This window comes from Thecamonas trahens (genome assembly GCF_000142905.1).
Source record: "Thecamonas trahens ATCC 50062 unplaced genomic scaffold supercont1.40, whole genome shotgun sequence".
NCBI classification, from domain to species: Eukaryota; order Apusomonadida; family Apusomonadidae; genus Thecamonas; species Thecamonas trahens.
This window is the reverse complement of record NW_013657640.1, coordinates 263,935-289,705: the sequence shown is the minus strand read 5'-3', so window position 1 is coordinate 289,705 and position 25,771 is coordinate 263,935. Positions and strand designations below refer to the sequence as shown.

Sequence of the window (25,771 nt, the reverse complement as noted above, 5' to 3'; positions counted from 1 at the left end):
GTGCGGGGGCCCAAGAGGGCTCGTCGACGGTGTTGTGTTTCCCTCGTTTTGGGGGGGGGGGGAGGGAGGAAAGACAGCGAAGGAAGTCGCCGTCGACCACGAGCCCGGTGTCCTGCCAGGTCAAAACCGCAGCGAACAAGACCGCCGCCTGTGCCATAGCCACCCCGCCACCCCGCCGCCTCCCCCTCCCCCCTCCCCCTCCCCCTCCCTCTCCCTCTCCCTCTCCCTCTCCCTCTCTCCTTCTTTCTCTCTCCCTCCGTCTCTATCTTCCCTCTGTCCTTGCCCTATCCTTGTCCTCCCTGGCTTTCTCTGTGGTCGCAAGGGTGGGTGATCACGATCACGATCACGATCACGATCACAATCACAATCACAATCACGATCACAATCACGATCACGATCACGATCACGGCCACGGCCACGATCACGACCACGACCACGATCACGATCACGGCCACGATCACGACCACGAACAATGCATACACATGGCTGGTTGACTCACAGCACGGATACCAACAGGCAGCGAGAAGGAGACGAGAGTGGACGGCTGAGAGGCATGCCAAAGTCATCGGATATGGCAGGACGGCCAAAGGCCAAGGACAAAGACAAGGACAAGTCCAAGTCCAAGACCAAGGACAAGGACAAGGCCAAGTCCAAGGCCAAGGACAAGGACAGGTCCAAGGCCAAGGACAAGGACAAGGAAAAGTCCAAGGCCAAGGACAAGGAAAAGTCCAAGGCCAAGGACAAGGAAAAGTCCAAGGCCAAGGATAAGGAGAAGGCCAAGGATAAGGCGACGTCGAGCAAGCGCGAGCGTGGTAAGGCCAAGGACAAGTCCAAGTCTAAGGAGAAGCGGCGAAAGGACGAGGAGCTGCCGCCGGCTTCAACCTTGTACGACACAGCGCTGATCAAGGAGTTTGTGTCGACGCCGGTGGAGGAGCTGCCGGCGTCGGAGCTCTCGGGCTTCCTCTCGCGGTACGGAGCCGAGCGCCGAGTGTGGAAGTCCAAGTGGGTCCACATCCGCCTGCCCAATGCCACGCTGTACACGTTTCGGTCGCGGCAGCCCGAGCAGGAGACAGGCATCAACTACCACGAGGCCCAGGATAAGATCCGCCTGGCGACAGCGTCGGTCCACGAGCTTGCCGAGTCTGAGGGCGGACGCAAGTGGGCGTTCATCCTGCGGACGCCCAAGCGCGACCTCTGGCTGGCGGCGCGCAACTCGAAGGAGAGTGCCAAGTGGATGGACCTGATCACTCGAGTCGGAAGTGCTGCCGCCGGGCGCCGCTCAGGCTCCTCGGCACCGTCGCCGTCGATCCGGTCGAACCACCTCATGGCTGGCTCGGCCCAGTCAGGCTCCAATCTCCGCAACCTTGCGGCGCGGAACAACACAGAGGCACAGGTCGAGGTTGCCGAGCCATCGTCACCCGACACCGTGCCGGCGGACATGGACGACCTCATGCACATTTCACGGACCGAGAAGATTTCCGAGATCACGTTGACGACGTCGGCAGGAAAGGTTGTGCGCGACAAGTCGGAGCGGACAAAGATCGAGGACTTTAAGCAGGTCTCTGTCATTGGACAGGGCGCGTTTGCCAAGGTCCTTCTCGTCAAGCGGCGCGGGACGAGCAAGTACTACGCCATGAAGATCATTTCACGGCGCAAGCTGCGCAAAAAGATCCAGATCGAGCACACCAAGGCCGAAAAGGAGAGCCTGGTCATCATGGACCACCCGTTTGTCATCAAGCTCCACTATGCCTTCCACACCGCAGACAAGCTCATGCTCGTCCTTGACTACTGCAATGGCGGCGAGCTCTTCTACACTCTCGAGACGTACGGCCCATTCACCGAGGTGCAGACCCGGCTGTACACCGCCGAGCTCTCGCTCGCCCTCGGCTACCTCCACTCACAATCGATCATCTTCCGCGACCTCAAGCCCGAGAACATCCTCCTCGACTCGGGCGGCCACATCGTGCTCACCGACTTTGGCCTCGTCAAGAAGCTTGAGAACCCGGACGCCAAGACCTCGACGTTCTGCGGAACCGCCGAGTACACTGCGCCCGAAATGATAGAGGGCAAGCCGTACGGCCGCCAGATTGACTGGTGGGCCCTCGGCATCCTGGTCTTTGAAATGATGGCTGGCGACTCGCCGTTCCCGCGCAACAAGGACAACGCGTCGCGCCAGGACGTGTACGACGCCATCCTCAATGAGCCGCTCATCTTTGACGACATGCACGACATCTCGCAGGCCGGCCGCGACTTTATCTCTCGCCTCCTCGACCGCAACGCCACCTCCCGCCTTGGCTCGGGCTCGTCCGACGTCGAGGAGCTCAAGACTCACGCGTTCTTCACCTCGCTCAACTGGGATGATGTCTTTGCCAAGCGGACCGAGCCGGTCTACATTCCCTCGGTCCGCGCCGCCAATGACCTCTCCAACATCGATGACGACTTTCTCCGCATCTCCATCCATGAGTCCAACGTCTCGGTCCGTTCCGAAGACTCAGATGGCCTCTTTGACAACTTTTCTTTCTACGGATCGGTCATTGCCGCCCCCACCAAGACCGGCGCGACCTCCACCTCATCTGCAGAATACCGCCAGTACGCCGACGATCTCATCTTCTCTGACGCCCCCACCGCCTCGGGCGGAAACGTCATCCAGTGAGTTGTCCCCAACACCACCGCTGGCCCGCCCCGCCCCCCATCGCACCACCCACCCACACCCACACCCACACCCACACCCACACCCACACCCACACCCACCATCCCACACTTCAATAACAATCCCCCCCTCCCCCTCCCCCACACTCTCCCGCACCCGCACCCATTAAAAAACATCATTCACCGCTTGTTCACTCGCTCGTCGTCGCTCCGTCACCTGCCTCACCCCCCCCCCCCTTCCCGCCCACCCACCGCACCCACACCCTCACCACCCTCACCCTCACCCACCCCACCCTCCCACACCGACAGGCAAGACATGGCTGTGCTAGGCAAGGCACCGACCGGAGTGGTTCTGATGTTGGCTCTGAGTGTGGCTATCGTTCTCTGCCTGCTCGTTGACGGCAGCTCTGCTGCCAACGGTCACCGCCGTGCTGATGACGATGATGCTGCTGTTGCTGCTGTTGCTGCTGCTGCTGCTGCTGCTGCTGCTGCTGCAACGGCGTCTGACAGTGGTCGTATTGGGCAGGCTGGTGTGGAAAAATGCAATTGTTGGCAACGGCGCCGTCGAATGTGATGGCTGTGCCCGTCTCCCGTGTCTCCCGCTCGCTACTCAACACAACGACGGGCGGCGATGTCATGGGCGGAATGTCGGACGAGGACGATGGCGAGGATGAGACCAAGCGCAACGTGATTATTATGATTATCTCTGTGGCAGCTGCCATGGTGGTGGCGCTCTTTGCTCTCGTCGTCATTCTGGCGTGCCGGTCGTCCGCCAAATGGGACGCCGACGACGAGGCCCGGTTCGGGCCGATCGACCGCAAACACCGGCGGCGCAAGTCGTCGCGAACGCGCACGGCGGCTGGGCCGGTCTCCTACGGGGTCGATGGTGCCGGCGTGCGTCCCGGCGACGAGGACGATCTGGGAGAGGTCGAGTGCTGCCCGTGTCTGGGCGAGGCTTCGTGCGGGACGCCCGAGTGCTCCGGCTGCGCGTGCTCGCGGCCGACGAATCCGTGCCCGGGCGCATGCGACTCGTGCCCGGCGTGCTGCGCCTGCCGATGCGGGCGCTGTGGTGAGCGGATATCGGCGTGCTGTGGGCAGGCGTGGGACGGTGTGGCATCGTGCTGGACCGCGTCGTGGCGCGGCCTCGCCGCCTGCTGGCACGCCACCTGGTGCTGCTGTTACGGCTACGACGACGATGTCGACGAGTACTTTTGCGTCTCACCGTTTGCCGGCTGCTCGTGTGGGTGCTGCCCATGCTGTGAGCGTGCCGCCGCCGCCATCCGCAACGGCTGCTACGCTACTGGTGCATCGTGCTCGCGGTTCTGGAGCTCGGCCTTCCGCTCGTTTGTCTCGTGCACCACCGCGTGCTGCTCTGATCGCACCAAGGCCTCGTGCGCCACATTCTGGTCGTGCGCCTGGTGTCCGTGCGCGTGCTGCAAGCTCGACGAGAGCTACGACGATGACTACGGCTACGATGACGAGTCGGGCAGGTACTCGTCGGTGCTCGACGAGTCGAGCTCGTCGGACGACGGAGAGAAGAAGAAGAAGAAGAAGAAGAAGAAGAAGAGCAAGCGCAAGGGCCACTCCGAGTCGTCTGAACTGCCCGAGTACTACGACGAGTACGATACCGACTTTGCCGACCATGTGTTGTAGCCGCCGATGCCAACACAGTGAAACACGACATGCGGCCGCGCGCCAACGAGCAGCGGTCCATGCGGGGGGGGGGGACAGATGTGTGTTTCATTGGAGCAGCTCGCCGGCATCGCGCTCGATGAGGTCGAGAGCAGAGTCAACCTTTGCAGCCCAGGCGGTGAGCGAGTTGGCCATGGTGCCGAGGGCGGCGCGGTCGAGGACGCGTGGTGCGACCCACGAGACCGAGACGGTGCGGTCGATACCATCGATACGGCCCTTGATGAGGCCGACGGAGAGTGCCTTCATGAGGACGCGCTCGACGCGGTCCTCGTCGAGGCGGGTGGCAGCGGCGATCTCGTCAAACGAGAGCACGCGCGCGTCCGACGGTGTCTCGAACAGGATCTGGACGAGGGCGCAAATGGCGAGCTTCTCCGAGAGTAGCGCCTTGTTGACGACGAGAACCGGCTGGGCGTTCATGCGGATGGCATGCTTGGCGGCGAGCGTCTCGTAAGCGGCAATGTCGCCGGCGTTGAACGCTGCGAGCATGGCCGCCATCCAGGCGTGCGGCGTACCCTCGAGCGACGAGAGGATCTCGTGCTGCAGCAGCTCGCCAAAGTTGTAGATCTTCTCGGAGATGAGCGCTGAGAGGCCGAGATCAAAGGCGAGCACGCGCTGGACGTCGAGCGAGATGTCGTCGAGCGGCGTGACCGCGAGATAGAGCATGGTGTAGCGGAAAAACACGTCTGCCGGGCCCATCATCCGGTGGTACTCGGACTTGATGTGGTAGTAGAACCCATGGAGCAGCGGATCCATCTCGACCACGGCGTCAAGCACCTCGCCGACCTCCTCCAGCAGCGCCTTGGCCTCTGAGACTGACGACTTGAGCTTGACCCGCGCCAGCTCGGTGAGGAGGTAGACGTGGACGTAGTCGGTCACCGGACCCACCAGCGTCTTCTTCTTGCTCGCCTTGAGCAGCTCGGCGTCGTCCTCCGGCGACGGCAGCAGGTCTGCCGCTGAGATCGCCTCATCGCCGGCCGCACCCGACCCGATGTCCACAGTCTCGATTCCGCCCTTGCTATTGGCCCCATTCGCCTCGGCAGCGTTGTCCTCCACATCCATGTCCGCCACGCCGCTCCGCGACGTCGCAGCCTTGGCCGCCAGCACCGCCTCGCGCACGCTCTCGCACATCTCCAGCAAGAACGCCATCGACTCTTCCGGCGTCTCCTTCTGCCGCGACGCCAGCACCGCAAACTTGACAAAACTCTTGGCGTTGATGTACTTGAGCAGCGGCGCGATAAACTCGTCGAAGAACGCCACCAGATGCGACGAGGTGCCCACAGCCGTCGTCGACAGCAGCGTCTCCAGTGCCTCGGTCAGCTGATGATAGAGACTGCACACCCCATCATCCACAAACCATACCCATGTCCGTACCCGCACCAGCCACAGCCGCACCGATATCCATGCCCATACCCACACCCATACCCATACCCGCAACTCACAGTCAGTCGCAGCCACCACCACCACCACAACCACAACCACAACCACCACCACCACCACCACCACCACCACCACCACCACCACCACCAACACACATACACCACCACCACCACTGGAAGGGGCTGGCTGGCTGAGGTGTGGGTGGCTAGCCGCGTATGGGTAGCTGGTGGTAGGCGAGGGCGCGCCCATTGGGCGACCCAAAAAACACACAGGCGGCACTTGGTACACCGCGTACCGCACGGGGCCTAACATGGGTATGGAAAGAGGTAAAACAGTTTGGAAAGAGGGAGGAGGGGGAGGGAGGAGGTGTACACATGCTCTGCAAAGAAGAAGAAGAGCAGAAATAGCATGCGTGTGGTAGAGGTGGTGGTAGCAGAGGTCGTCTCCACGGCGACCTGTTGGAAGGTCGGCCACCGATCTCACCGCTCCGCAGCCACAGCCCCACCACAACCACAGTCATAGCCATAACTATAGCCATACCTACCCACCCCACCCCCCTCCACACACACACACACAGCCTCAAGGTAACAAGGAAGAAGTTCATGTCGTACCGTGCCTCGCGAAGGGATGCAATCTCGGAAAGAAGCGGCTCCTGCTCGGGGAACAGCGTGGCCGTCCGCTGCACAATGGACGACATGGTGAGTCCGGCGACGAGTGGTGGCCGACTCGGGTATATCCGTCTTGCACTTGGCCTTGCTACTGATTGCGCCAAAATACGACGAAAACGCGCGCGCATCTAACACAACACACTCACGCACACACACACAAACACATATATACATATACACACATATAACCATTCACTATGTACATACTACATGTCATTGGATGTGGTCGGGATCAGGAACGAGTGGCGTGCGGTCGATGGTGGCTCGGGTGGGCTGGCGGCCCCGCCCACTGCGGGTGACGACCATGTCGCGGAAGACAGGCCCGACCATGACGGTGATAAAGGCAATGCTTAGGGCTACATTGCCAAGAATGAGAATGAGCGAGAGCAGCTTGAGCGTCGTCGACGGCGTGGAGACCGAGCTAGCGCGGATCGCGCTTGTCTCGCTGCTCGAATTGTGGTACATCGAGACGATGGCCATGAGCGAGAACATGGCCATGACCAGACCGGTCGCCTCCATCCAGGACGCGAGCGACGATTTGAGTGGCCAAAACACAAAGTGCGCCAGAAACGCGCCCATGAGTGTCGTCATAAGCGCTCCGCCGAGCAGTTCGGGCGAGTAGGAGAGGAGCGCCACGAAAAGCGCAAAGACCAGTCGCCGCACAAGCACAAGCACCTCGTACCCGCCGGCGCCGGCGCGATATCCGTTGGTGAGAAAGCTGAGCGCGCGGATGGTGATGGCCTCCGAGTCGTTTCGCAGCGCATACACTCGCCAGATGACGAGCGAAGAGCCGCCAAACACCACAATCAGCGACGTGGTCGCCACCGCCAACAGCTGCTGGTGCTCCGTCGTCCCACAGCGGATCCACGGCGCTCGCGCCAGGAACGTTGCGCCCGACCCGTTGCCCTCGTCGATGCAGGCAAACATGTCAAACGAGAGCGACGAGATAGGAAAGATGAAAAAGTATGCAATGATCAGCACAAGCCGCAGCGCGCGGATCCGCAGCAGCCGCAGCTCCTGGATGTACGCCTCTGGCACTTGATACGGCGGCAGCCTCAGCCGGAGTAGCCAGCCATGGAAGCAGTATGCCACTACCACTGCTATCATTAGTGCCGGACATGCCACAACTGTGGCTAGGTATGGGCCGACAAAGTCAAACTCGTCCCATGCGCACGCCAGCCCGTTCATCCGCATGTTGGCCGCCGCCACGACCGAGCCCATCTGCCGCAGCGCAAGAGCCATGTCCACATTGTACACGCTCACCACCGTCGACACAGTCTGCAGGTACACTACAAATGACTTGGCCACCGCCGTCGCGTGCTCGCGCTTGCCAAATGCCCGCTCCTCGCCGACACCGTCGCCATCGCCGGCGCCACGCCTGCCCCTGCTCGAGCCATCATCAATCTCTGGCGGCGTGAACCCATCAGTCTTGCATTCCACGTCCGAGCCCAGGCCCGAGCCCGAGCTCGAGCCCAAGCCCGAGCCCGATCGCGAGTCCCACGCCTGGTACCCGATGTTGAGCATCTCCTGCTCCTCGTCGGGCAAGGCAGCCGCTGGCATGTATGTGTGTGACTGTTGGCGCCGGCGACGGAAAAGGAGCACGCGCGAGAACACCATGTAGGTCGAGATGAGGATGAGCAGCAAGATCATGACTGCCAGTTGCATTACCTCGAGCACTCGCATCACCACCAGTGCGTACAACGCTGCGCAGAGCGATGCCACCGTCAGAAACTCGCGCCACAGCCGCTGCGCCCACTTGAGCACAAGCCGGCCGCGGTAGTGCTGCGGCGGGAGCGACGATCGCGGCCGCACCGACTGGTTGGCAAGGACGTAGACAATAAAGACAAAGATGCCGATGCCGACGACCCCTGATGAAAGCACTACTGTTACCGCGTCGTTGCGGCCCGACGCGGAGCAGCATTCACAGTCGCCGTGCGAGTTGACGAACCAGTTGCTCGCGCACCGCGAGCAGAGCCGACTGCGGTAGCCATCGGCACACTCAAAGCCCCCGGTTTCCTGCGTTGCGTTATTGGGGCAGACCGCCTCGTTGCGGCACCGTACAAACGTGTGAGGTTTTGTTCCCGGGTAGTAGCCCGGCTCGGCGCGCGGCGGGTAATGGCGGCCAGGGCATATCGCGCCGGAGGGGCAGGCAACGCAATCCAGAACAGCCGGTCCTAGCCTATAGTACCCCGGCGCGCACTCGCAGTCGTCCTGTGAGACAGGCAGCGGAACGAAAGTAGTCGTATGAGCTCCACTGCATGGCGTGCACTCACTCTCGTCAACTCGCGCCCACTCGCCTTTGGGACACGCCGCGCAGGTGAACTCGTGCGAGTTGACGCCGCGATCGTCGCGGTGCATGGCGCGCATGCCGGCCGCGCACGGCAGAAAGGCCTGGATGACCACCGTCTCTCCCGGCTCAATCGACACATTGGCGACTTGGACGTTCAGAAAGTAGTGCGCGTTGGTGGGAAAGGTCAGATTGAAGCCAAACGCTGCGCCGCTGGTGTAGTCGGTGACATTACGGTCGTTGTCGAAAGCCACGACGCTGACCGACGGTCTGTGAGATCCGCCGAGAAAGACCACAACGACATCGGCTGGCTCCAAGCCAAACTCATTGTCAACACGCGTACCGTCGCCGTCTCGCAGTTGGACGCCTACCGCTACCGTCCGCGACCCGCTCCATAGGCCATACGTAAAGTTGGTCTCGCGTCTCAATCGGTCCGGAAAAGCCAAGGTAGTGCGGGAGAGGTCGACATTAGCCGAGACCACTACCGAGAGCAAACACATAGCAGCCACGACAAGAGCCACGCCCCACCAAGCACATGTGCGACGTGTCCTCGTTAACAGCATTGTTGGTGGGTTGCGTGGGGGCGGAATGCGATCCTTGCCGTCGTTGCCGTGGGACGGTGAGGTGGTCGGAAGGGGAAGAGCTCGCAACGGGTTGGATGGCCACAAAAATGTCCGTCAGACTTGCACCGTGGCCGCTCAGCGAGGGCTCGCCGAACAAGCTGTGGTTTGGGGCCAGCTCTCTTCCACCTGCGTACACAGTGTCTGCCTGGTGTGTAGGTAGTATGCCGGTGTATATGGCTGGGTCTAGAGTCATTCGCGCAAACTGGTGCCGTCTGCTGTTTGTCGTCGTCGTCGTCGTCGTTGCTGCTTTGCTCACCGGCGAACGCGGCGATGTCGCTGCAACGCCGTCTGCGATGTCGCCGCACGAGAGCGGAAGGAATGCTCTAGAGGCATACCAACCAGAACTCAATGACTATTTTGTCGCGCGTGACGATGCAAGTGGGGCGGTCATGGGTGTCCATGGCTCTGCGCAACGACAAGTTCGTTTTGTTCCATTGTTGCCGGATGGTGTCCCAATTCCCGGTGCGGACTTTACTCGCTCCGGCGGTCTCACCATCCTTGGTGTGCAGGACATCGCCATGTACATGTCTCAAGCCTACGTCTCGCTCTCTGTGTATGACGAATCATCTGGTGGTATTCACTACTATGGAACGGCCATCATGAGGAGTGGGATGACGTCGGCAAGCAGTGAGGCCACCGCCGTGCTCGACAAGGCCCACCCTCCCTCACACTCGTCTGTTGCTGTTCATCCGCTAGCCTCGACAGTGTTTGTCTTGGCAAACAGAGACAATGGTGACACCCGTGTCTATATATACCGATGCACGCTCTCTCTCGACTCATGCTCGCTGCAGAGCGCGATCTCGGATCGATTGTTCCCATCTGCAGGCATCGCCGGCAGCAAGCTCGTCTTCGCCGCCCGAAACACGGATGATAACCGGCTGTACTTTCACTCGTGCTCGTTGGCTGGAACAGGTTGCACTGGGAGAGACGTGTCTGGGGGCATTGTAGTCTCTTCTTCGATGTCGAGCTCGCTCCAGGTCGATACTTCTAACTCGCAGGTTGTGATCGCTTCTACCACTGCCGATGGCAGCACGTACCTCACAAAGTGCTCGTACTCGGGCACATCGTGCACACATGTGGTGGCTGCGTCGTGGTCGACGTCTTCTTTGAAAGGTGGATGTATGCTTGCGCTCGACACAAGGCTCGGAGTGGCGGTCATCGCTGTTCCGCATCCCACTAGCCGGGATACGTACACAATAGCTTGCGATCTGGTCGGATCAAGCTGTGAGAGTCCAACGAGTGTGGCTGATAGGCAGTCGAGTGCGCGCTACTTTCCCTCGAATGTGCTGCGACCCAGGTCAGGGCCTTTTCTGACCGCCCGTACAAGCGCAAGCAAGTCAGTGGCCTTGGTCGGTTCTCCGTCGCCGCCGCCACCTCTTTCGCCGCCGCCGCCACCATCGCCGCCACCTCCACCGCCACCTCCATCGCCGCCGCCTCCTCCTTCGCCGCCTCCTCCATCGCCGCCTCCTCCATCGCCGCCTCCTCCATCGCCGCCTCCTCCTTCGCCGCCGCCTCCTTCGCCGCCGCCTCCTCCTTCGCCGCCACCTCCATCGCCTCCACCACCATCGCCGCCGCCTCCTCCTTCGCCGCCGCCGCCACCTCCTTCACCGCCACCTCCATCGCCTCCACCACCACCGCCGCCTCCTTGCAGTTGCAATTCCGTTTCGGTGGATGTCGTCCCACACGGCAAGACCGAAATGATCCACACCAGTGTGTGGTCACTTGCCATCACATGCGATGACAACTACGTACTCCCGCCATTCGCGCCAGTTGTCACCTGCGATATGGACGATGACTGGACGCCCGCTCTCCCGCCGTGCCTGTACAACGCCACGGCCTTGTCTGGTCCGCCATCGTCGGTCATGGTTGCGTCAACCACCATAATCTTCCTGTCGTGGCCTGTCGAGGCCGAAACGCCGGTCCTGTTGCCCGGATCGAACTTTACTCTCGGCAAGGGTTCGTACGCATCGGGTACGTACAAGGTGCCGCTCATCGCGCCCACGCGGGCTGGTACTTACAACCTCACCCTTGTCCTCGCCAAAGACGGCACCAGGCTTGCGATGGGTTCTCGCACCATCGAGGTAACTCCTGGCCCTGCCAATCACCAGATGTCGTACGCCGCGTGCTGCGGTGCATGCAACACGCTGCTGCCCAGGACCTTTAGCCCGACAGCCCTGATCGAGCTGGCGGCACCAGCCACCGCCGGCGTCATGATCTTTGACGAGTTCGGCAACTGGCTTGCGCCGGCCGATGGCGATCCCAGCGCTACGGCGTCGGTGGTCATCGACGGTGTCACCTCGCCTCTAACCATGGCCGAGTGCAACGGCATGCAGGTTGTTACCTTTCCGCTCGCCCGCCGGCCGACGGCCGCGACTTTTCGTTTGCTTACGTCCGCGCCCGTTTCGGACCAAGGCTTCCGCTCCATTCCGGGCTCGCCATTCCGCATCTCATCGGCCCAGGCGCACACCTGCCCGGCCGGTCAGCGAAGGACAGGCTGCGGCCTGCGCGCGTTCTGTACCGAGTGCCCGGGCAACACGTACGGCGACTTTGGATCGATGTGCGTTCCCAAGTGCGACGCTTGTCCGCCGCTCACCACCTCGCTTCCCGGCTCTGGTGCCGTCAGCGACTGCCACTGCCAGCAGGGCTCGTTCCGGTGCGGGGCTTGGGCCAACGCTACTGGATGCGTCTCGTGTGCGGCGATTGAGGGCGCAGTGTGCCCGGGAGGTGACGCGCACCCAATCGCCCGGCCTGGCTACCAGATGTCGATCAACTCGGGCTGTCGCCGCACGAGCCGCGACCGCGAGATTGACTACGTCTTTATCCCCTGCCGTGACTCACTTGTCCGTGCGCAGAGGGTGTGTCCCGGGCACAACGGCACGCAGTGCGCCGATGGCTATGCTGGCCGGCTCTGCTCCCGGTGCGCTGACGGGTATTTTACCGACACTGCGGGTGAGTGCCGGCGGTGCTTGGCAAGCGGAAAGTCGGTGTCGCTGGTTGCCACCGCCGGCATCTTGCTCTTCAGTATGGTCATGGTCATTGTCTTTGTTCTCATGGCCGATCGGCGAGTCTCGCTTCAACAGCTCAACTTTGCCGCCATCTCGGGCATCGAGCAGTGTCACGCGCTCCGGCAGGGCTTGCGATGGATGGCATGGCTCTGGCGCGAGGTTGCGCTTTTTGTGTTTGAGGCTATCGTCGTAGGCCTTATGGCGGTCATGGGTCTCCGCCGCAACTATGAGCTCGCGGTCATCAGCCTCGGCCTCCTCTCCATCCTGCTCTACGTGGTCGTCGATCGGATCCGTGAGTATCGCGCCGCAGTGAGACGCAGCGGCGTCGCGCATGCCGACACCGCCCAGCTGTTTCTTGCTGCTCGGTCGTCGACCTCGTCCGACTCGTCGTCGCTCTCTGACCCAGCCGAGACACACGCGATCAAGGGCATGAGCCCACGGTCGAGCTCGGTTCTCTTTGATGGCCCGCGGTCGCTGCGGATGACGAGCACATCGGTCGGTCACCAGGGGCGGACTGAGGTGCGCAGGCACGTCGAAGCTGTCTCCAAGTCGTTTATCGTGTACCTGCAGTCGCTTGCGGCGATTGTGGCCGTCTATGACATCGACCCAACCGAGGTGGCCCAGTCGCTGGCGAGCGTCGTCGAGGCGTCGAGCGTCCAGATGACCGGCCTGGCGTGTGCAGGCCTTGACTTTGAGCACCAGTTCTATCTCACTCTCTCGCTGCCAATCATGCTCATGGCAGCGGTCGCCGCCGCCTTTACTTGCCACCGCTTCATTCTCTGCGTCAGCCAGAGCCACTACTCGGAGCACGGGCCGACGTCGCGGCGAGTGGTCGACGCTCAGAAGATGCGCGACGTGCGCGGACTGCAGGCACGGGCGCTACGGATGCTTCTGGTGGTCACCTACTTTTTCATCTTTCCCACCGCCTCGCGCGCGTTCTCGATCTTTGCGTGCGTCCCTGAAATCCCACAGCACGAGCTCTCGGCCGGGCGGTTCCTCTTTGTCGCGCCGTGGATCAGGTGCGAGGTGGGTAGCAGTGAGTACGGCGGCATGGCCAAGGTCGCCATCGCCACAATCATCATTATCATTGCGGGTGCTGTCACTATCATCTACGTCGCGCGCCAGGAGCGGACCCAGCACTCGCCGATCTACATTGCGCTCGACTTTCTGCGCGCAAGCTACCGGCCGAGCTGTCGGTGGTACGAGGTGGTGGTCCTCGTCCGGCGGCTAACCTTTGCCCTTGTAGCCACCATTGCCATCTTTGACAACGATCCGCACTTTACCTTTGCCTCGATTGCCATGCTTGGTATCCTTCTTCTGGCCCTTGTTGTCCACTTTGCGCTCTGGCCGTACAAGTCTGCGCTGGCGTCGTGGATCGAGGCGTGCGCCACGGCGATGTGCGCCGTTTCGCTCATGCTTGTCGTCGGCATCGTCAACACCGTCCACGGCTCGACTTCGTCACGCATTCTCAACGCCGCCTTTCTTGTCGGCAACATCTGCATGTGCTTTGTCTTTATCGCGGCCCTCGTCTGGCCGATCATCACCACGCTGCGCTAGCGCCGGCCTGCGATGCACTGGAGTCGAGCGTCGTTGTGGAAGGCATTTAGCGCTGTTTGGCGGTGCGGCCATCGGGTGCGGATCGGCCATGCGATGCAGCACGCCATTCATGCTCTTGTCATTGTATGTAACATTCTCCATGCTCACAGATGCCGTCATACCTGTCGAGCCCGCGTACTAACCCCTCATGTCCACGTTCGCGCAAGATCTCTCTACTCGACACACACACAAACACACACACACACGCACACACACACACCTTGTAAGCACAGCACGCAAAGACGCACATGTTTGTTAGGACGTCTTCATGCCACCCGATACCACGCGCCCATGCCCCCCCCCCCTCCTGTCTCCTCCCACCGCGGCATCACAGAAAAAAATTGAACCAAAAAAACTTTCACCCGAAATCATTGCGCTCACGCAAACGTCCACCGAACGTCACGCGCAGGTACACCCCCGCACCACCAGCCCCGCACACCGCACTCAACAGCCTCCGTTGTCCATGTCCGGTAGCAACCACATGTCTGGGCCATTTCTATGGCTTGCTGTACAGGTGTATGACAAGGTTGTGTATGTGCCGACAACGCTGGCTTGCAAGGCAGCCATGGCATCGCTGCCGAGCAATGCTATCTCGCTCTTTGGTCTTGCCATCGTTCCCAACTCGCCTGTCACTGTCCAAGCCGTTCGTCTCGCCATGGTTATTCCCCTCATTCTGGGCATGGCCCTTGGTCTGCCTTGGCTCTCGGCATTGTCTCTCATTGTGCATGATGTTTTTCTCGCTCATCTCTCTGGTCTTGTCTCTCAAGATCGCAAGACAAAGAAGCATCAGGACGATGATCCGCTCGTCACCTTTCTCTCCATCTTTGTCGGCAAGTTGGTCAACTGTGTCGGCTTTGTTGCCATGCTCCTCAACGTCAACGAGCTTCCCTTTCCGCTCCCGCTTCGCGCTGCTGCCTTTCTCGTCCTCGCCGTCCTCACTGGCTACGAAGTCGTCGATATGGCCGTCCGCGTCATCGACTTTTTCCCCAGCCGCCCCTCGGATGACGTCGGCTACGCCCGCTATGGCGGTGCCGGCGGCATGATCGGCTTCTCCATCGAGGCAAAGGTCAAGGAGAAGCTCGACTCGATCGGCCTCGCCTTTCTCTTCCTCTCCTGTGCCGCTGACCTCTTCACCCTCCTCGCCTACTTTGCCCTCGCCGGCCTCGCCCTCTCTGTCCGCTGGGCCCACACCTCGCTCGCCCACAAGTTCCAGGTCCGCACCTCGTCGGTCGGCAAGGCCTCGGCGCTGGCCGAGCTTGAGCGCCTCAAGCTCCAGTCGCCGGTCCATCAGGCGACCGAGCTGTTCGGCTCGGGCGCAGGCCCGGCTGCCACCCCCGAGTTCACCACCGCATACACTGTCGGCTGCTTCGACCTCTTCCACGACGGCCACATCCGCCTCCTCACTCGTATGCGCGAGCACGCCGCGCGCATCGTCGTCGGCGTCCACGACGACGAGTCCATCTTCCGCCTCAAGAACCGCTACCCCATGGACAACACCGTCAAGCGCATCCGCAATGTCAAGACCTACGCGGACGTCGTCTTTGTCATCCCGTCCACAAACCCTACCCCGTACCTCGACTGCATCATCGATCGCTCAGACGCAGACTCCTCCTGCTACATCCGCGGCCAAGACATGCCCAACTTTCCCGGCCGCGAGCTCTGTGAGAAGCTACTCACCATCAAGCTCCTGCCCTACACTCAGGGCGTCTCCTCCACAAAGCTGCGCGGCGAGCTTCTCGAGCGCAAGTCGCTCGACGCTGTCGACGGCGACTGGATCCGATACAATGGCCGCTGGATCCGCTCCTCCACCGAGTGGCTCCGCTACGGCGACATCTGGGTCCGCTACCCCTCCTCGCTCACTGTCGAGTAGCGAAAGGCATCCTGCTGCGTAAACCACGCGTGCTTTATGACAACTCGAGCGAGCTCGCCCCGCTCGAGCTCGCCCTTCTCTGCTCCAGGTCATCAAGCGCAAAGCTGACGACCCGTGTCTTGATCGCCTCTCGTTCAAACGTGCTCGACGAGGTACTCGACAACACGCTTGACGACGCGCTCGACTCGGAGCGGCCACCCAGTTCGCCCTTGCTCTGAAACCGCTTCTGGATGCTGAGCACAGGCTGCGCAAGCGCAGGATGCTCGAGGTCGCTGGCGTGCCGGGAGAGCAGCGAGAGAAAGACCTCGTCGCGGGTCGAGAGCAGCCCGAGCTCAGCGCCGTCATCGCTTCTCCCGCCGTCGGCCACCACCCGCCGCGACCGGATCGTCGCGTGCACATCGCGCCCAGCAGCGAGCGCGAGGAAAGTGAGCGAGAGCCCGATCGCTGCAGCCGCCACCGCCGCAATCACTTTGTAGGCCAGGTCGTTCGGAAAGTCGTCCGCCCAGAACAGGACCCCGCAGCCGAGTAGGATAAGGACCGACCCGTTGAGCCGCGTCTCAAGCGTGTTGTGGACGGGGAAAAAGTACGGCTCATGTTTGAGCTGATACGCGCCAAACACCGCAAAAATGACCACAAGCACCGAGAGCAGCCACACCTGGATCCGCGAGAAGAACAGCGCTGCACTCACAATGAGGAGGCGCTTGACAAGCTGCGCCAGCTCGAACCAAAAGTACGTGCTCCGGTACGACGAGTACATCGGCCCGTATCGCGCAAACACTGCAGGCTCACTCAGCCGATGCCGGTTTCGCCACAGCGTCACTGCAAAAAACGTCGGAAGCGCAAGCACATACGCCACAAGCGCCACGAGCGCAACAGGCAGCAGCTTCATCCACGTCGCCGAAAAGCACTGCTCGTTCAGGTTTGCGTCCAAGTAGTAGTTGCCGTCCGGCAGCCGCGTGCAGTCAAAGAACACCAGCGTGATCCGACACAGCGGAATGTACACTAGCGGGCCGAGCGTAAACACCAGCCGTCCACAGAGTGACCACGCCGGAGTCTGCGCCACCGCAGACTTTCGAAACACCGCACCCACTGCGCGCAAAACTTGAGCCCCATCATCCATCCGCACGCCATCGCCGCAAACAGCAGCGGGACTCCCACGGATACCAAGTACCTCGTCGCAAAGTCCTTGATGGTGCAGTCGGTGGCAAAAATTGACAAGTCGATGTTGGCTGCGTTGGCCACCCGCAGCGCGTCACGCACAGGCGTCTTCGGCCAATTGACCGGTGCGTCGGCAAGAAGGCCCAGAATCTGGATGTACACGAGCCCGACAGAGAGCGCGTGCGGCACAAGCTTGTATCGCTCCGACTGCGGCATTGCCTCTGGCGCCGCTCTTTCGTCGCGCTCGATCATCCGCGCCGTGCATCCAACGACGCCCGCCGCAGCCAGAGCCACCATCGTCACACTGCCTACAAACAGGTAGAGCATTGGCAGCGACATGGCTGGGCACTTGCGGCACGTTCCGTCGGAGAATCGAAACGCGTTGCTGGCGCAGCTGCGACACATCAAGCTCGCCGGATCATACGCCGGCGCACACTCGACGCCAGCCCGCCCGCCGAGGCACGCCGACGGCGTCGGGCACTCGGCAAAGACAAACTCGCTCGTGCTCGTCCGCTTCCAGCCCGGCTTGGCCAACGGCACCGCCCGCCCGCCGTCGCACTCGGCGCCCTCGGGACACACCATACATGCCCGCGTCGGCCGCACCTCCGGTGACCAGAACCCACGATCGCACACGCACGCTGCCAGGTGTGTCGCGTTATTTGCCGCCGGCCGTTGCGACGCGCCCGGGCACTCGGGCACCGCCTGGCAGCTCTCGGACGACTCAAAGTCCGAGTACGACCCGTCGCCGCACCGCACGCACATCAGAAACGTCGGCGCAAGCGCAGACTCCGAGTCAGATCCAAAGCCCGCGGGGCAGCGCCGGACGTTGATCGACATCGTCCTCGACACGTCACCCACGCTCAACTCGAGTGCCGCCCCTTCAAGCGGGAGCACCCCATCGCTTGCCGCCACGCCCACCCCGGCGAGGTCGGCGCTGCCGGTCAGCGTCGAAAAAGCAATGCCCAGCTCGGCCCCGGTCACCATCACATTCGCAACCTCTGGGCCCTTCACACGTAGCACAAGCAGGCCGTCAACCACGCCCTGCCCAAGTCCGTCGCGCGCCACCACGGCGCCGCCGCCAAACGCCACGCCGGATGCCGCTGACGGCACCCCGTCCACCACCTCGAGCGTCGCCGGTGGTGTCGCCAGCTGCGGTCCGTACCCACCTGCAGTACAGCTTGGTGCTCCGGAAACTGGGTCGATCACCCACGTCGGTATCGCAGGCGCGCTTCCGTCTGACAAGCGACAGACAAACGCGTACCCACCGCCGATGCTGGCCACCGGCGTCGGCGCTGCGAGGCTCGCCTGCTGTGCGTCCACGGCTGCGCCGCAGGCAAAGAACCCGCCACCGTAACTCGCGTGGTTGCCGGCCAGAATCGAGCCGGGTAGAAATACTACGCTTGCGTTGGCCACACTGCTAGCAGTGGCCCGCGCCAGCGCCGATGATGCAAAGCCTGGTGCTTTCGGAACAGCATATCTGCTCTCCACAACACCAACTCCACCACCGACCTGGGCGCGGTTGTCGAGGACAAGCGAGCCGCTGCCGATTTCAACCCGTGCGGCATCCGCGGCAAACACTCCGAGCCCACCGCCGATGATGCCGGCGACGTTGTCGACAATCCGGGTAGAGGCAAGACTGACGCGCGCATTTGTCGCGCCACTGTCGACAAGGACCGCACCGCCGGTCCCAGCCGGAGCCATGTTGTTCGCAAATAAGCATCCGTCGCGAGTAGCGACGCGGCCGTCGGGCGAAAAGACCGCCACGCCGCCGCCGCCGCCGCCGAGCGCGCTGTTGCCCGTCACCTCGCAGTTCGCCAGCTCAAGCACCGAGCCAAGACCAACGAGCGCCGCCATGCCGCCGACGTCGGCGGCTGTGTTGCGGGAGAACACACAGTTCTCGGCGAGAACCCGCCCACCGTTGACCACCATCATCGCTCCGCCCATGCCCGAGTAGAGCTGCAGCGCCGACGAGGCCGCCGACGAAAAGCCGGTCACCGTCACATTGGCCAGCGCCAGCTCGGCGCCGCTCCCGCTCACGCGCAACCCGGTTGCCGCCGTCACTTCCGCACCCACCGTGGCGCGCTGCAGCCGGATGTTCTCCAGCACCAGCGAGCCGCCCGCCGTGACCTCGAACATCACGCCGCCGGAAGCGCCGCAATCGATCACCGGCCGTGAGTCTCCGCTCAAGCCTGCAGGGCCGGCCACAGTCCAGTCGACGCCAGCCGGGACCGGAAGATGGCCCCACGCGGAGCAGCCCGAGATATTGTAGCCCGCCGGGAGATCGATCCGCTGCGGGACGCACCGCGACGCAACATTGAGTGCGTAGTGCAACTGTGGCAGCGTGTGCTGTACACCGGTCGCGACCGGTGGGAGCTGGGCCACTTGCGCTGTCGCGCTCAGAAGCGGACGCTGGTACAGGATCCTCACCTTGTCGTCACCTAGTGACGAAGTGACGATGTCGTTGTACCCGTCGCTGTTGACGTCGCGGATACGGACAGTGGTCACCGTGTCGGCAGTGGCGAGAAGAATGGTGGCAGAGCCAAATGTGCCCGAGCCCAAGTTCCGGAACCAGTAGATGTCGTCGTCGTCGCGATCCCCGAGCGCAATGTCCGGCATACCGTCGCCGGTCAGGTCGTCACAATCCACAGCAAACGGTCGGTCAAAGACTCCGTAGTCGACCGGCGGCGCAAAGAGCCCGGTTCCGGGTCCAGTCTGCATGTAGACCGAGACACGCGACGAGGTCGAGTCGACCAAGATGCCAGCAACGAGGTCGAGCCCGCCATCGCCGTTGGCGTCGCACAACGCAATGCCGAGTGGTTCATCGACGCCACCGAGCAACTCGATGGTGGTTGGTGGGGCAAAGGCCGTGCCAGCCAGGTTGCGCGACCACGCCAAGGTTTGCAGCGTCGAGGCGGAAAAGACCACGTCAACATACCCATCAAGGTCGATGTCGCCGAGACCAATGCTAAAGTACTCTGAAGGGGCGATAGAGCCAAAGACTGCAATCCTGGTCCAGGCGGCGGCGCTGTTGACGTTGAGAAAGACGAGAAGTGACGGGTTGGGATCCTCGCGGTTAGAACACCCGACAACCAAGTCAGGCACCCCATCATTGTTGAGGTCGCCAGGAGTGAGTCGGCGCGGCTCGGGACATGTGCCGATGAGAAGACGGGCGCCAAAGGTGCCATGCCCGGTGTTGGGCCACCACTCGACTGTGTCGGACACTTTGCCACCGACAGCAACGTCCAGCCACCCGTTGCCGTCAAAGTCAGCCAGGGTCACGGTCCCAGGCTCCTCAGGCGCAGGGTACAGCTCGATGTGGTCGGCGACGGTCGTGCCAAACTTGCCATTGCCATCATTGACGTAGACCATGACAGTGTCGTCTTTGTAAGAGGCGACGACGACGTCTGCAAACCCGTCTCCCGTCACATCGCCAACTTCGACGCCCTGGGCGCCGTTGGCAGTCTCGGTCACCAACGTGGCTACAAACGGCTTGAACGGCGAGAGCGTGTCGTCAAAGGTGTACAACCGGATCTCGCCGTTGGTCTCGTCGCTGGCAGCGACAACGTCGAGCTTGCCATCGCCGTCAAAGTCAGCGAGGGCCACGCCGCGCGCATTGGCCAGCGACTCGTCCAGCTCCTGCGGTGGGGCCCGGAACGTTCCCACTCCGTCATTGGGCACCCAGCGGAGCTCGTCGTCGTCGAAACCTGAGAAGACCAGGTCGGGCCAGCCGTCATTGTTGAGATCGCCGATCTTGACAGCAAACGGCTGGTCGATGCCCTCGACGGCGACAAACCGCGGCGAGAACTGCAGGCCACCGCGGTTGTAGTAAACGACGACACGGTTTTCGGAGCGAAGGGTGACAGCGACGTCGTCGAGGCCGTCATTGTTGATGTCGCCAATGTCGAGTGTGTACGCGCCGTCAGAGTTGTCATCCAGGAGCACAGCAGAGGTTGCTGGGACCGAGACAAGGTCGGCCCGCCCACGCAGTGCGATGACGCGCCTGCCGCTCGACGATGACGAGGTGAAGATGACTTCGTTGTGGCCGTCGCCGTCAAAGTCGTGGACCATGACCTGTCGCGGCCCCCTAGGTTGCTGGCTAGTCGGCAGCGAGCTGGTGATGTCAACCGGGACTGGTGAGAATGCGCCGGGCCCGGTCCCGACAAACACCTCGATTGCGTCCGAGTTCTCGGCCGCCACTAGCAGGTCGAGCAGGCTGTCACCGTTGATATCTCCGACCGCAACGCCGTACGGGTCGGCGTCGGCATCGGATGGGACAAGAATGATCTTGGCCGCACCAAAGGAGGCGTCCCAGCCAACATTGCGGTAGATGACCACGTTGTCCGAGCTCCTGTACGGCACAACAAGATCTGGCGAGCTGTCGAGGTCGACGTCGTGCGCGATCATAAACAGCGGATGGTCCTCAGTGTTGTCGACCATGACCGGAGCATTCCAACCGCCAATTGCAGTCCGAGTAAGCACCATAATTCGGTTGTCAGCCTGGCCTCCGTACGCAACGTCAACGTAGCTGTTGGAAGAGTCCAAGAGAGCCGCTACAACCTGATAGGCATCATCCAAGACTGCCAAAGGAGTGATGATCGGCTCGACGTGCTTGACGACGCAATTAGCAGAGACTGGAGCACGTAAACAGACAAGATGCGCAAGAAGAACAAGTATCAGCATCACACTCAGTCCTGATGCACATCGGGAGATTGTTGTCCGAGTGCTGAAAAAGGCCGCAGAGAATACATTCACTGTCCGCCGAGCCCTGACGGCGGTCGACTTGCCCGCAAAGCCGACTACGGCCCTTGTCATAACGCTATGCCGGAAAGCAGCGGTGGCAGATGCTTCTTAAGGTGGAAGAGGAGTGGAGGGGGGTGGGGGGGGGGGGGGGCTGACCAAGGGCCAAGCCTACCACGTGGGTGCTGGCGCCAAGTGCGGGTGTTGGCACGTCGGGCGTGGTTCAATGGCAGGAAATTTGATGATGGCACGTTGACACGGATGGTTGGTAGCCATCAGGATGTACTGGATGAGCTTGACGGGGTGGGAATGAGCGCGTTAGCGATTGTGTCGGCTTTGGCATCAGCGTCGTGAGTGTGATGGCCGGCGTCAGAGAGCGTGGAGATGGCGCGGCGACGAATAGCCGGCCAGACCGATCCGCGCCCGCGGCCGGTGGAGCGACCTGCTCTCGGGTCGAAGGATGCGAGCATGTGTGCGGTGAGCGCGTGCGGAAGAAGCGATTCGTAGACGAGCGCGGGGCGGGGGCGGGAATGAGAGAGGTGATGGCGTCGCGGGCCCAGACGTGCGATGCCGCCGCAGCAGTCACAAAGGTGCTGAGCGCAGGGCGGTCCCAGGCTGCGAACTCGTGGACAACAGAGCCGTCGTCGTGCCAGACAGCTGCATCAGTGAGCGGATTTGCCTCGTAGTACTCGCCGCTCCAGGGGATGCCAAGCAACGCTGATGGAGATACGGCGCCGAGGGCGAGGGCGCGAGTGCGGGGAGCAAGACCCAGCCGCATGACGATGCTAGCCTCGCCCATCGCAGCAGCCAGTAGGGGCGCGCCTGGGTCGGGATCGGCGCGCCAAGTGACCCAGTCAAGGCCGCCTGACCACATGATGGTGTCGGCGAGAAGGTCAAAGGCGGCGCTTGCCATCCACAAGTCGCCAGCGTCCCAAGAGTCAAACGCTGCCGAGCATGCCGAGCACGTCGCCGTAACGAGTGTCAGTCGCGATGAAGCATCCATCGACCACACGAGCGCCTCGGCCGAGCTGCAGAGCAGGCCGTAGAGCAACGATATGGCAACATAGAGGCCAAGTGCGCCGGCTGCCACACTGAGCTTGGGCTCCAGATCGGGCAGGAGAGCAGCAAGCGCCGGCCCATCAATGTCCGGGTCGCAGGCTTGAGCGGCGGCCTCAGCGGCTTCGGCAATGACCACCGCCCAGTGGCTGCGAGCCGATGGGCAGATGTCGAGGAACTCGTTGCAGACGCCGGACGCGGTGGCGAGGCAACGCGTGACAAAGGCGTGGACAGCACGAGCGTCGCTTCCCCATGAGCCTACACTCGCCAGTTGGTCGTAGAGCGCAAGCGCCTCGTCCACCGGAAGCGTCCGCTCGGAGAGCAGGCCGTGGAGGGTGTAGACCTCGCGGCTCCAGACGGCTGACGATGCCGAGGCGAGATGAGCCGCCATGGTCACCATGGCACGATCGAGTTCTCCTCGGCGGACAAGATCGACCATGGCGGCAACATCGACCTCTCCTGGCTTCCATCCGTCCTCGGCCACAGCTGCCGCGGCTGCCTGCTTGATGGCCGTCTCCACCATTGTTCTCCCCGTCGATCCGCCCGGCGTCCACATCAGCACCCGCTGGCGGGTACCGGCACCGCCCAGAGGACTTGCCGTGGCAAAGGAGGCTTTGAGATGTTCGTGAAGCGCGCTGATTGGAGGCCAGGTGGTGCTGGAGGTTGCCGGGACGTGTGTGGGATCAGAGGCGCTCATCGGCCCCAATCGAGCTGCGGCCGATTGGCGTCGAGTGCCGGCCTTTGCCAACTCGCGCAGCAGCCAGCAACTCGGTCTGCGCTGCGCGGTAGGCAAGCCGATGGGGGATTGTGTGGGACTGGTAGTTTCATCAGAGCATGGTTGGGCTTGGATGATCATCGCCATTGTGGTCTTGGTCGTGGTCGTGGTCGTGGTCGTGGTCGATGTGGTGATCACTGTCGCTGTGGCCCGGGGCGCCATACATCGCATCTAGCGAGCACGATGAAGGATCGTGCAAGACTGATGGTTTAGTCAGAGCATGGTTGGGCTTGGATGATCATCGCCATCGTGGTCTTGGTCGTGGTCATGGTTGCCATCGCCATCAGCTGCCGCCGCGTCATTGCCAACGCGGGAGGTGTGGGCCGAGCCGAGTTGCGTTGATTGCCGAGGGCGACGGGGACGGGGACGGGGAGCACCACTGCACGCCACGAGCCATGTCGGCCAGAGTTGGAGGGGCTACAGAAGAGTGTGCGCGCGAGGTGGCGCTGCCGTGTCGGGTCTCGTACACGAGGGCAGAGGACGGGCGGGAGGATGTGACGCATGTGTTTGAGCTGGTCGTCCCGGGAAACTATGCCGTCCGCCCCATGATGCTCTCGGTCAACGGGGGCATCTTTACCGCTAATCCGGCGCAGATCGGTCCGTCTGGTGAGCCCATTGGCGAATCTGAGGCTCTGCTCCTGGTCGAGGCATGGACAACTCGACCGGAGGAGCTGGCAACTGCACTGGCCGATGCAATCGATGCGAGACTGGCTGCCGGTCCCACACCCGCCATGGGCGCAAACGAGCTGCCGGGCTGTGTGGTGATGTGATGAAGCAAGCGGACAGGCGCAACAAAACCGAGCGTGAGAACGGGAGCTACCGCCGCCGCGAGCTGAACGACGACGAAGAAGCGGTGACTTCCTCGACAGCAGCGAGATCCGAGTTACTGGCGGCGGCAGCAGCGGAAGCGTTGAGCGCCGGCAGGGCGCGGACAAAGTCGGCAATGGTATCAAAGTAGCTTTCGAGGCCCATACTGTCGATGAGATCATTGTGGCCGGCGCCGTCGACAGCGACGAGCTCATAGAGGTTAGGGGCGAGGGCTGCAAGCTGCTCGCCATGAGCAAAGGGCACGACGCGGTCGTTGGTGCCGTGGATGATGAGGACCGGCGCGGCAACATGCGAGATCTTGGAAGAGTTCTTGAAGATGTCAAAGCCCGGGACGGTAAAGGCCAGTTGTGTCTTGATGGCCGAGGCAAGCGGCGAGATGAGAACGAGGCCGGCGATGGATGGGTGGCGGATGGCGGCCTGGCAGGAGGGCCCGGTGCCGAGAGAGCGACCGATGATGACGATACGCTCATCAGGCACGCCGATGACGTCGTGGACATAGTCAAAGACAGCCTCGATGTTGGCATACGCGCGCGACTCGTTCGGAGAGACCTGGCCGTTTGTCAGCGGACCGTAGCCCGAGTAGTCGTAGGCGACGATCTCCATCTCTGCAACATTTGCAAGATAAGTGATGAGATCAGCATTGAGACCCAAATCCTCCGCATTACCATGAGAATAGATAGCCACCAGATCAGATGATCTGCTTCGCTTCGACGTGGCGTAGCCCTTGTTCACGTGCTGGATGCTGATCTCATGCCCGCTCCCGCCGGCAATGGCCTCGAACCGCACATCGTCCGCTCGGTATGTCGCAGGCGTCGGCGGAATGAACGCAAACTTGGACACCAGAGAGCCACCCATGGATGCTCTTGTCTGTGTGGGTGTGGGGAGGCTGGGAGGGGAGGGGAGGGGAGGGGAGAGGAGAGGAGGGGGGAGGGGAGGGGAGGGCTGTGGCCTGGTTGAGTCCAATTGGCGGTCAAGTGGTCTGACTCGGGAGCCAATGGGTGATGGGGAAGGGGCTGGCTGGATCGAGGAAGAGCGGCCCATCGCCAACGGCTCATCGCCAACCCGGCCCATCGCCATTCCGGCTCATCGCCAACCTCGGCTCATCGCCAACCTCGGCTCATCGCCAACTTCGGCTCATCGCCAACGGCTCATCGCCAACTTCGGCTCATCGCCAACCTCGGCTCATCGCCGACTTCGGCTCATCGCCAACCTCGGCTCATCGCCAACGGCTCATCGCCAACCCAGCTGCTCGGCGTTACCATTGTTCTCCGGTGGTTACACCTGACTCACAGCAGTTCGCCTCACAATGGTGCTTCTCGAGGTGCAGATGCCGAATGGCGAGGAGAAGCTGTTTGTGGAGACGAACCCCAAGAAGACGACCTTTATGGACTTCCGTGTATGTGAGTATTGGAAGAGGGGGGGGGTATGATGGGGTTGTACGGGGGGGGGT

At 62.2% G+C, this 25,771-nt stretch overlaps 10 protein-coding genes across 10 annotated transcripts in view; 6 read left to right on the top strand and 4 right to left on the bottom strand.

The window, feature by feature from the left end:
• Positions 1-207: 207 nt before the first annotated feature.
• On the top strand, positions 208-2,732 carry AMSG_08419 (AGC/SGK protein kinase). The gene has a single exon (XM_013900027.1). The coding sequence runs from the start codon at positions 473-475 to the stop codon at positions 2,651-2,653; it is 2,181 nt and encodes a 726-aa protein (XP_013755481.1). The 5' UTR covers positions 208-472; the 3' UTR covers positions 2,654-2,732.
• A 553-nt stretch (positions 2,733-3,285) lies between these two features.
• Positions 3,286-4,302, top strand: AMSG_08418 (uncharacterized protein; the record flags this gene model as incomplete). The annotated part of the gene is made up of 1 exon (XM_013900026.1): positions 3,286-4,302. One exon carries the CDS (start codon positions 3,286-3,288, stop codon positions 4,300-4,302), a length of 1,017 nt encoding a protein of 338 aa, XP_013755480.1.
• Positions 4,303-4,370: 68 nt separating this feature from the next.
• On the bottom strand, positions 4,371-6,434 carry AMSG_08417 (PCI domain-containing protein). Its single transcript, XM_013900025.1, has 2 exons — positions 6,330-6,434; positions 4,371-5,671 (listed from the first exon to the last, which is right to left on the bottom strand). Exons 1-2 carry the CDS (start codon positions 6,413-6,415, stop codon positions 4,390-4,392), a joined length of 1,368 nt encoding a protein of 455 aa, XP_013755479.1. The 5' UTR covers positions 6,416-6,434; the 3' UTR covers positions 4,371-4,389.
• A 165-nt stretch (positions 6,435-6,599) lies between these two features.
• On the bottom strand, positions 6,600-9,217 carry AMSG_08416 (uncharacterized protein; the record flags this gene model as incomplete). Its single annotated transcript, XM_013900024.1, has 2 exons — positions 8,670-9,217; positions 6,600-8,483 (listed from the first exon to the last, which is right to left on the bottom strand). The coding sequence occupies exons 1-2, from the start codon at positions 9,171-9,173 to the stop codon at positions 6,600-6,602; spliced, it is 2,388 nt and encodes a 795-aa protein (XP_013755478.1). The 5' UTR covers positions 9,174-9,217.
• A 597-nt stretch (positions 9,218-9,814) lies between these two features.
• On the top strand, positions 9,815-14,012 carry AMSG_08415 (uncharacterized protein; the record flags this gene model as incomplete). Its single annotated transcript, XM_013900023.1, has 2 exons — positions 9,815-9,869; positions 11,067-14,012. 2 exons carry the CDS (start codon positions 9,815-9,817, stop codon positions 13,856-13,858), a joined length of 2,847 nt encoding a protein of 948 aa, XP_013755477.1. The 3' UTR covers positions 13,859-14,012.
• Positions 14,013-14,462: 450 nt separating this feature from the next.
• AMSG_08414 (uncharacterized protein) lies at positions 14,463-15,767 on the top strand (the record flags this gene model as incomplete). Its single annotated transcript, XM_013900022.1, has 2 exons — positions 14,463-14,586; positions 14,665-15,767. 2 exons carry the CDS (start codon positions 14,463-14,465, stop codon positions 15,765-15,767), a joined length of 1,227 nt encoding a protein of 408 aa, XP_013755476.1.
• Positions 15,768-15,801: 34 nt separating this feature from the next.
• AMSG_08413 (uncharacterized protein) lies at positions 15,802-23,241 on the bottom strand (the record flags this gene model as incomplete). Its single annotated transcript, XM_013900021.1, has 4 exons — positions 15,802-16,836; positions 16,932-21,556; positions 21,949-22,109; positions 22,172-23,241. 4 exons carry the CDS (start codon positions 23,239-23,241, stop codon positions 15,802-15,804), a joined length of 6,891 nt encoding a protein of 2,296 aa, XP_013755475.1.
• A 312-nt stretch (positions 23,242-23,553) lies between these two features.
• On the top strand, positions 23,554-24,466 carry AMSG_08412 (uncharacterized protein). Its single transcript, XM_013900020.1, has one exon. It carries the CDS (start codon positions 23,889-23,891, stop codon positions 24,261-24,263), a length of 375 nt encoding a protein of 124 aa, XP_013755474.1. The 5' UTR covers positions 23,554-23,888; the 3' UTR covers positions 24,264-24,466.
• On the bottom strand, positions 24,310-25,398 carry AMSG_08411 (uncharacterized protein; the record flags this gene model as incomplete). The annotated part of the gene is made up of 2 exons (XM_013900019.1): positions 24,310-25,188; positions 25,384-25,398. The coding sequence occupies 2 exons, from the start codon at positions 25,396-25,398 to the stop codon at positions 24,310-24,312; spliced, it is 894 nt and encodes a 297-aa protein (XP_013755473.1).
• Positions 25,399-25,600: 202 nt separating this feature from the next.
• AMSG_08410 (ubiquitin/40S ribosomal protein S27a fusion protein) overlaps positions 25,601-25,771 on the top strand; it is a 2,131-nt gene continuing 1,960 nt past the window's right edge. The window contains exon 1 of the mRNA XM_013900018.1: positions 25,601-25,717. Coding sequence (XP_013755472.1) covers positions 25,628-25,717 — 90 coding nt within the window. The 5' untranslated portion in view covers positions 25,601-25,627. The remainder of the gene's footprint in view (positions 25,718-25,771) is intronic.

Bases quoted from the DNA above. Each gene is read 5' to 3' on its own strand.
- AMSG_08419 (XM_013900027.1), top strand. From the start codon at position 473: ATGCATACACATGGCTGGTTGACTCACAGCACGGATACCAACAGGCAG.
- AMSG_08412 (XM_013900020.1), top strand. From the start codon at position 23,889: ATGTCGGCCAGAGTTGGAGGGGCTACAGAAGAGTGTGCGCGCGAGGTG.
- AMSG_08417 (XM_013900025.1), bottom strand. From the start codon at position 6,415: ATGTCGTCCATTGTGCAGCGGACGGCCACGCTGTTCCCCGAGCAGGAG. The intron at 5,672-6,329 runs GTACGACATGAA...TGGGGTGTGCAG, and splicing joins GCATCCCTTCGCGAGGCACG to TCTCTATCATCAGCTGACCG.